Source organism: Hylobates moloch, unplaced genomic scaffold (assembly GCF_009828535.3).
Source record: "Hylobates moloch isolate HMO894 unplaced genomic scaffold, HMol_V3 SCAFFOLD_1, whole genome shotgun sequence".
NCBI classification, from domain to species: domain Eukaryota; kingdom Metazoa; phylum Chordata; class Mammalia; order Primates; family Hylobatidae; genus Hylobates; species Hylobates moloch.
Window position 1 is genome coordinate 150,428,569 of NW_026652276.1, and position 10,040 is coordinate 150,438,608.

General features: G+C 40.0%; 1 protein-coding gene across 2 annotated transcripts in view; it reads right to left on the reverse strand.

Annotated features, from left to right (window-relative positions):
* HDAC9 (histone deacetylase 9) overlaps nt 1-10,040 on the reverse strand; it is a 945,763-nt gene that overhangs the window by 287,015 nt on the left and 648,708 nt on the right. For both annotated transcript variants that reach the window (XM_032759782.2, XM_032759765.2), the window contains one exon: nt 9,324-9,501. In XM_032759782.2, coding sequence (XP_032615673.1) covers nt 9,324-9,501 — 178 coding nt within the window. The remainder of the gene's footprint in view (nt 1-9,323; nt 9,502-10,040) is intronic.

The following is a 10,040-nucleotide window of genomic DNA, read 5'->3' on the forward strand; positions in this document are numbered from 1 at the left end:
AGATTTAGCATAATTCTGAAGAGCAGAATTCCTCAAAGTTTTCTCTCTATCTCTTCTTCCAATGAAAGGCTGTTTCATCTACAATGAAATTATGTTGCTTAGTGTAGCCATCTTCATCAATGATCTTAGCTAGACTTTCTGGAAAACCTGTTGTAGCTTCTACATCAACACTTGCTGCTTTACCTTCCACTTTTCTGTTACGGAGATGGCTTCTTTCCTTAAACCTCAAGAGCCAACTTCTGCTGGCTTTCAACTTTTCTTCAGCAACTTCCTCACCTCTCTCAGCCCTCTTAGAATTGAAGAGTTAGGGACTTGCTCTGGATGAGGTTTTGGCTGAAGGAAATACTGTGGCTGGTTTGATCTACTGAGACCACTAAAACTCTCTCCATATAAGCAATAGGGCTGTTTTGCTTTCTTATCATTTGTCTGTTCACTACAGTAGCACTTTTAATTTCCTTCAAGAGCTTTTCTTTTATATTCACACCTTGGGTAACCAGCACAAGAGGCCTAGCTTTTGCCTATCTCAGCTTTTGATGTGACTTCCTCACTAAGCTTAATCATTTCTAGCTTTTGATAGAAATTAGGAGAACATTGGCCTAATTTCAATATTGTAGTGTCTCTGGGAATAGAGAGGGCCAGAAAGAGAAAGGAAGATGGGGCCATGCCCACTTAGTGGAGCAGTCAGAACACACACAATATTTATCTACTAAGTTCACTGTCTTGATTGAGTGTGGTTCATGGTTCCCCAAAACAATTACAAAAGTACTATAAAAATATCACTGATCGGGTCCATTCCAAAATGGCCAAATAGGAACAGCTCTGGTCTGCAGGTCCCAGTGTGATCGACACAGAAGATGGGGGATTTCTGCATTTCCAACTGAGGTACCTGTTTCATCTCAATAGGACTGGTTGGACAGTGGGTGCAGCCCATGGAGGGCGAGCCGAAGCAGGGCAGGGCGTCACCTCACCCAGGAAGCACAAGGGGTTGGGGGATTTCCCTTTCCAGGACAAGGGAAGCCATGACAGACTGTACCTGGAAAAACGGGACACTTCCGCCCAAATACTGCACTTTTCCCAAGGTCTTAGCAACCGGCAGACAAGAAGATTCTCTCCCACGCCTGGCTTGGCAGCTCCCACGCTCACAGAGCCTTGCTCACTGCTAGCAGAGCAATCTGAGATGGAACTGCAAGGCAGCAGCCTGGCTGGGGAAGGGGCGTCCGCCATTGCCGAGGCTTGAGTAGGTAAAACAAAGCAGCTGGGAAGCTCAAACTGGGCGGAGCCCACTGCAGCTCAGCAAGGCCTGCCTCCATAGACTTCACCTCTGTGGGCAGGGCATAGCTGAACAAAAGGAAGCAGACAACTTCCACAGACTTAAACGTCCCTGTCTGACAGATCTGAAGAGAGCAGTGGTTCTCCCAGCACGGCGTTTGAGCTCTGAGAACAGACAGACTGCCTCCTCAAATGGGCCCCTGACACCCATGTAGCCAAACTGGGAGACACCTCCCAGTAGGGACCCACAGACACCTCATATAGGCAGCTGCCCCTCTGGGAAGAAGCTTCCAGAGGAAGGATCAGGCTGCTATTCTGCAGCCGCCACTGGTGATACCCAGGCAAACAGAGTCTGGAGTGGACCTCCAACAAACTCCAACAGACCTGCAGCTGAGGGACCTGACAGTTAGAAGGAAAACTAACAAACAGAAAGGAATAGCATCAACATCAACAAAAAGGACATCTACACCAAAACCCCATCTGTAGGTCACTAACATCAATGACCAAAGGTAGGTAAACCACAAAGATGGGGAGAAACCACAGCAGAAAAGCTGAAAATTCTAAAAACCTGAGTGCCTCTTCTCCTGCAAAGGATTGCAGCCCCTCACCAGCAATGGAACAAGGCTAGATGGAGAATGACTTGTCAAGTTGACAGAAGTAGGCTTCAGAAGGTTGGTAATAACAAACATCTCTGAGCTAAAGGAGCTTGTTCGAACCCATCCTAAGGAAACTAAAAACCTTGAAAAAAGATTAGATGAATGGCTAACTAGAATAAACAGTGTAGAGAAGACCTTAAATGACCTGATGGAGCTGAAAACCATGGCATGAGAATTTCGGGACACATGCACAAGCTTCAATAGCTGATTTGATCAAGTGGAAGAAAGGGTATCAGTGATTGAAGACCAAATTAATGAAATAAAGCAAGAAGACAAGGTTAGAGAAAAAAGAGTAAAAAGAAATGAACAAAGCCTCCAAGAAATATGGGACTATGTGAAAAGACCAAATCTATGCTTGATTGGCTTGATTGGTGTACCTGAAAGTGATGAGGAGAAGGGAACCAACTTGGAAAACACTCTTCAGGATATTATCCAGGAGAATGTCCCCAACCTCACAAGGCAGGCCAACATTCAAATTCAGGAAATACAGAGAACACCACAAAGATATTCCTCAAGAAGAGCAACCCCAAGACACATAATCATCAAATACACCAAGGTCGAAATGAAGGAAAAAATGTTAAGGGCAGCCAGAGAGAAAGGTTGGGTTACCCACAAAGGGAAGCCCATCAGACTAACAGTGGATCTCTTGGCCCTACAAGCCAGAAGAGAGTGGGGGCCGATATTCAATATTCTCAAAGAAAAGAATTTTCAACCCAGAATTTCATATCCAGCCAAACTAAGCTTCATAAGTGAAGGAGAAATAAACTCGATTATAGACAAGCAAATGCTGGGCAATGTTGTCACCACCAGGCCTGCCTTACAAGAGCTCCTGAAGGAAGCACTAAACATGGAAAGAAACAACTGGTACCAGCCACTGAAATAAACATAGCGAATTGTAAAGACCATCAACGCTATGAAGAAACTGCAACAATTAATGGGCAAAATAACCAGCTAACCTCATAATGACAGGATCAAATTCACACATAACAATATTAGCCTTAAATTTAAATGGGCTAAATGCCCCAATTAAAAGACACAGACTGGCAAATTGGATAACGAGTCAAGACCCATCAGTGTGCTGTATTCAGCAGACCCATCTCACATGCAGAGACACACATAGGTTCAAAATAAAGGGATGGAGGAAGATCTACCAAGCAAATGGAAAGCAAAAAAAAGCAGGGGTTGTGATCCTAGTCTCTGGTAAAACAGACTTTAAACCAACAAAGATCAAAAGAGACAAAGAAGGCCATTACATAATGGTAAAGAGATCAATTCAAGAAGAGCTAAGTATCCTAAATATGTACACACTCAATACAGGAGCACCCAGATTCATACAGCAAGTCCTTAGAGAGATACAAAGAGACTTAGACTCCCATACAATAATAATGGGAGAGTTTAACAACTCACTGTCAATATTAGACAGATGAATGAGATAGAAGGTTAAGAAGGATATCCAGGACTTGAACTCAGCTCTACACCAAGAAGACCTAATAGACATCTACAGAACTCTCCACCCCAAATCAACAGAATACACATTCTTCTCAGCACCACATCACACTTATTCTAAAATTGACCACATCATGGGGACTAAAGCACTCCTTAGCAAATGTAAAAGAACAGAAATCACAACAAACTGTCAGACCACAGTGCAATCAAATTAAAACTCAGGATTAAGTTCTAATTAATTCTAATGAAAACGAATTTCTAATCAAAACTGCACAACTACATGGAAACTGAACAACCTGCTCCTGAATGACTGCTGGGTAAATAACGAAATGAAGGCAGAAATAAAGATGTTCTTTGAAACCAATGAGAACAAAGACCCAACTTACCAGAATCTCTGGGACACATTTAAAGCAGTGTGTAGAGGGAAATTTATAGCACTAAATGCCCACAAGAGAAGGTAGGAAAGACTAAAATTGAGACCCTAACATCACAGTTAAACGAACAAGAGAAGAAAGAGCAAACAAATTCAAAAGCTAGCAGAAGGCTAGAAATAACTAAGATCAGAACAGAACAGAAGGAGATACAGACACAAAAAGCCCTTCGAAAAATCAATGATCCAGGAGCTGGTTTTTTGAAAAGATCAACAAAATTGATAGACCGCTAGCAAGACTAACAAAGAAGAAAATAGAGAAGAATCAAATAGACACAATAAAAAATGATAAAGGGGATATCACCACCAATCCCACAGAAATACGAACTACCATCAGAGAATACTATGAACACCTCTACGCAAATAAACTAGAAAATCTAGAAGAAATGGATAAATTCCTGGACACATACACTCTCCCAAGACTAAACCAGGAAGAAGTTGAATCTCTGAATAGACCAATAACAGGCTCTGAAATTGAGGCAATAATTAATAGCCTACCAACCAAAGAAAGTCCAGGACCAGATGGATTCACAGCCGAATTCTACCAGAGATACAAAGAGGAGCTGGTACCATTCCTTCTGAAACTATTCTAATAAGTAGAAAAAGAGGGAATTCTCCCTAACTCATTTTATGAGGCCAGCATCATCCTGATACCAAAGCCTGGCGGAGACACAACAAAAAAGAAGAATTTTAGACCAATATTCCTGATGAACATTGATGTGAATACCCTCAATAAAATCCTGGCAAACCGAATCCAGCAGCACATCAAAAAGTTTATACACCACGATCAGGTCAGCTTCATCCCTGGGATGCAAGGCTGGTTCAACATACCCAAATCAATAAATGTAATCCATTGCGTAAACAGAACCAACGACAAAACCACATCATTATCTCAATAGATGCAGAAAAGGCCTTAGAAAAAATTCAACAGCCCTTCATGCTAAAAACTCTCAATAAATTAGGTATTTATGGAATGTATCTCAAAATAATAAGAGCTATTTATGACAAACCCACAGCCAGTATCATACTGAATGGGCAAAAACTGGAAGCATTCCTTCTGAAAACCAGCACAAGACAAGGATGCCCTCTCTCACCACTCGTATTCAACATAGTGTTGGAAGTTCTGGCCAGGGCAAGCAGGCAAGAGATAGAAATAAAGGGTATTCAATTAGAAGAAGAGGGAGTGAAATTGTCCCTGTTTGCAGATGACATGATTGTACATTTAGAAAACCCCATCGTCTCAGCCCAAAATCTCCTTAAGCTGATAAGCAACATCAGAAAAGTCTCAGGATACAAAATCAATGTGTGAAAATCACAAGCATTCCTATACACCAATAACAGACAAACAGAGAGCCTTAAGAATATCATTTTTTTAAGGCTGGGCATGGTGGCTCACGCCAGTAATCCCAGCACTTTGGGAGGCCGAGATGAGCGGATCACCTGAGGTTGGGAGTTCAAGACCAGCCTGACCAACATGGAGAAACCCCGTCTCTACTAAAAATACAAAAATTAGCCGGGTGTGGTGGTGCATGCCTATAATCCCAGCTACCAGGGAGGCTGAGGCAGGAAAATCACTTGAACCTGGGAGGCGGAGGTCGCGGTGAGCCGAGATCGCACCATTGCACTCCAGCCTAGGCAACAAGAGCAAAACTCCATCTCAAAAAAAAGTTATCTCTTAAAAATAATTTTATGCAATTTATGCCTACTTTCTACTCTCAGGAAATACACTGAAGACGGCATCTTTCCAAAACTGACTAAACTCAGATAATATTTCTCCCTTGGAACATTTTTTGTTCTTGTCAAAAAGGGAGTTGTGTGGCTAATCCAGTGGGCTGCGGAGGATGCACATGGATGGTGAAGGTTTAAATAATGTGCATTGAACATTATGTGACTTTTGTGTTAAATAACTTTTTAGTAGCACCAAAAAGTATAGCTCTTAGAGGATTGATTTAAGCCAGCCGCCTAGCTTTATAATGTATCTGTGTCCGCTACCTTGCTATTTAGTGGAACAGCTATTGAGAATGTGAGATCGTATGAGTTTCTTTAAAAAAAAAAAAATACAAATACAATAGCCTCTCCCCTCCCCCATCTGCAGTTTCTCTTTCTACAGTTTCAACTACAGTTTGAGAATACTAACTGGAAAATTCCAGAAATACACAATTATATAACAACCAAACTCTAAGTTTTAAGTTGTGCATCATTCTGAGCAGCATGCTGAAGTCTTACACTGCCCCACTCCAGCTTGCTCAGGATGTGAATTATCCCTTTGTCCAGCAGCTCCATGCTCTCTACGTCACCTGCCCATTAGTCATTTAGTAGCTGTCTTGATGATCAGGTTGACTGTGGCAGTGTCACCAGTGCATGCTTTTAATTATTTTTTACTTCATAATGGCTCCAAAGTGCAAGGGTAGTGATGGTAACAGTTTGGATATGCCAAAGACAAGCCTTAAAGGGCTTCCTTTAAATGAAAGGTTTAAGTTCTCGACTTAAGGAAATTAAAAAAAAAAATCATATGCTAAGGTTGCTAAGCTCTACAGTAAGAAGGAATCTTCTATTCCTGAAGTTGTGAAGAAGAAAAAAGAAATTTGTGATTGTTTTGCTGTCCCACCACACCTCACACTGCAAAAGTTATGGCCACAGTGTGTGAGAAGTGCTTAGTTAAGATGGAAAAGGCCATACGTTTATGGGTGGAAGACATGAACAGAAATGGGTTCCCGTTGATCTCAACTGGTTCAATACTATTGGCTGTTGTAGGCATCCCCTGGTAGTCTTAGAACAGTTCCCATGCAGATAAGAGGGTCTACTGTATTCCTAAAGAACATATGTGAACGTTCCTTTAGATTGTTTAACATTTCTGCAACAAATAGATAGTAAAAAGTCAAAAGAAAGGAGATTAGTGCTTAAATATATATTTTCAATCATACTAGAATGAAAACCTTACAGTTCTCATCTGAAATCAAGATCATTAGAAATACTAAAGTGATTTTTGAGCTCATGTGGATTACAGTAGTATTCAGGATAAAGGGGAAATTTAAGATTGGATTAAAGCCAGAGCAATATGTGGAATAGCAGAGTGAAGATGGTGCATTTCATTTCCTTAGGATTTGGAATAGTACTAAATGAATGTTACATATCAAGTATATATATATTTTAATCCCAATGCCAGTGGAGAAGCTATTATTATAAATTGCATATGCTGCATGATTTTAAAATATTGTGCCTTTTTCTTGTAAGATTTTCAGTGTAAAGATGCAGCATTCTTGTAAGTTCAAATAAGCTAACAAATATTCCTCTTAGTTATTGTAACTTGTAAATAACTTAGTTATCCTTTAGCAGAACAATAGTTACAATGTAACTTTTACTTTCAGTGTATTCAAATTTGAACTAGTAAATTCGTGTTTATTATGAAATTAATATTCATTGATTCAACCAAAATGTTTATTGAATGCCTATTAAGTACAAAATCCTGTGTTTTCTAAAATAATTTTATATGATCTCTCATGTGGACAAGGAATTGCCTCATCAAATCCGTTATATATAAAAAGAATCTTAAGTTCACTTTCCTATTTGTTTTTGGAATACATGCTTTGATAAATACTAAAATGCTGACATCATGAGGGGGAAAAAAATCTAACTCTCTGAAATGACCTAGTCTTTGTTTGAATGATCAGGGTAGGATTATGTCCTGTTTATGTTACTGGGTTTACAGTCCACCCTTCCATCTGGATTCTTCTAAGGTCTACAAACCCTATCCATTTGGCAACACAGTTTCCTTAAACTCCAGATTCTCTCTAATATTCAGATATCTTGCTTCATTCATTCAAAGGAGCATATGAAAACTAGAAGACACTGAAGTATGTCAGAAAAGGGCCACCCCTCTTAACCAAGGAAAGAAACTTTATCCATAGGATTACAGTAATATACAGCAGCAAACTTGGGGACATCAACATGAAACTTTGTAGTTAAGCTTACTTAAGGAATTTATTTTTAATATTATTTTTAATTTTTAATATTATTATAATATTAAGGAAATTATTTCAGTCAGTGGAAACAGTTATGATAGAATGGTTGTTACTCTGTATTTTCTGAAATATTAGGGTTGAATAAAAGACACTTTCAGGAGAAAGAATAGAGAGTAGGTAATTATTAAAGGCTATTGCTCTTTCTACATGCAAAAAATTATTCTTCTGTATCATGTATCTGATTTTGAGCAAAAACTCTGTGAATCCACAGGCATAGCACCATGCATGATTGATTCAAAACGCTGCCACTAACACTGGGCAGTGTTCCTGGGTTTTCCGGAATATCTGGGCAGTTTTGCTACGCTCCTGGAAGTAGGAGAGTCAGAGGCAATGGCTAGTACGGAGAAAGAAATAGACCCAGCTCATAGCTCTTAGTACGGAATGTTTTCTTATGGCACAAGACATTATAAAAAGTAGCTCCTATGCATACTTATTAAAGATGCCTACCAAAGTTAATTAACTTGGCCATTTTATTCATTTGTTTTTAAATAAAAGATAATATCAGGGCTTGGGAATATGGTTTTAGAAAATAGATTTAACTTTTCCAAGCACAAAGGCTTGCATGAGGTCACAGAAGCCACAAAAACAAGCTCTGAATCCTGAAAATGGATTTTAAAATAAATCAGATAACTCAAAAGAGCCTTTGGGGAAGGTACATATAAATTCTCCTTCTGCAGTATCCAAGTTATGAGTCTCTTAGGGCTACAATATCTTTCATTTGATTAGCCACAGTTTGAGAACACGAAACTAGAATGGAGTAGAGTAGACAAAAAGAAATAATTATCCACGCATATATTTACAGCACTGTTCCTTTGCAGAGGGAATAGCACCCTTTGTGTGTGTGTGTGTGTGTTCCACACTTAACCTTCCTTTGGCCTTGGAATTATCTGGCTTGTTTTCCTCTGTAGTCAGGTTCTGAAATATCAAACACAGCTGTAGACAAAGGAAGACGTTGGTCAAAAAGCCCACCCAGAGATTCCATAATAAATAGAAATGAAAGTAACATACATAGAATCAAGTAAAGTTTGCTTTGGTACTATAGAATCCCATGAGTCATTTGCATGGGGAACCAGAAGAAAACAATGAAATAAAACAAACAAACAAACAAACAAAAACCAAACTGGTTAAAGCGCACTCTTTGGAGTCAAATGAGGAAGCCAAGCATCATCAATTTCCTAGTGACTGGGCAGAAGGTAAGAGATTGAGGTACACTGCTAAAGAACGTTGCAGGGATTTTCATTTCCAAAAAACTCATGCACCTGTTGATGTATTTTCCAGGCCCTTGGATGATAGCAATTTATGAGGCTATTAGTACTAAGCCCAAGATTTATCAGATGTGCTGTTTGTCTTATAGCCAATATAACCTCATAAAATTTGGGTTGCACTGGGTTAAAATGGAGTGTTCTGCTATTGGAGTTATTCAGAGCATTTAAATCGGTTAATCCTACAAGAACGGTGCATTTAGCCTGCCTATTAGAGAGAGTCTTTAGGGATTCCTACCAGTTGCAGAGCCAGGCTGGAGGGGGCGGTCCATTGCTGGGTGAGGTAAAACAGAGGCAGCAGGGGAAGAGTGAGTCCTGGAGACAAGACGGTGTTTCTCTAATCCATCCATGCCAACCGCAGCCAGCGGAGCTTGGCGCACAGAGAGCGCACGTGTGTGCGGGGGTTCCAGGAAGGGCTGTTGCCAAGAAAAGAGCACAGTAGAAAGAAATGTGAGACAAGGATTGAGGGAGACACTGAGCGACATGTCAACAAATTAAGTTCATCAGGTCAGAGACATAATAAACGGTGTGAAGGAAAAAGAAAAAAAAATAGAGAAAGGGAGAGAAAAAACAAGATCCAGTCAATAAATCCATTCAACAGATGTTTTCACACTGACGGCCAGGGCCTGTCTGCCTGGCTAAGGAGGAGGTGATGGCAGGAGGCCTGTCAGTTTGAACTGATTGAAAGAAACAGACCTTTAACCTCAAGAGTAGCGTCGACTTCGACTCATTTCCTACCTAGATACCAACGTTTTGAATACAGCCCCAGAACAGCCACACAACGTGGGAGAACAATTCAACACTTTCCAACTGCCAGTGAGGCCTAATTCTGAAAACTCTCCTGAATTTATTTCAGTGAATATTGTTTATGAATTCTATGGATGTCTCTAAAAATGACCAATTACAAGATTATATTTTGACACCTTTCAGTCTTCATATATTGGTATAGAAAAAA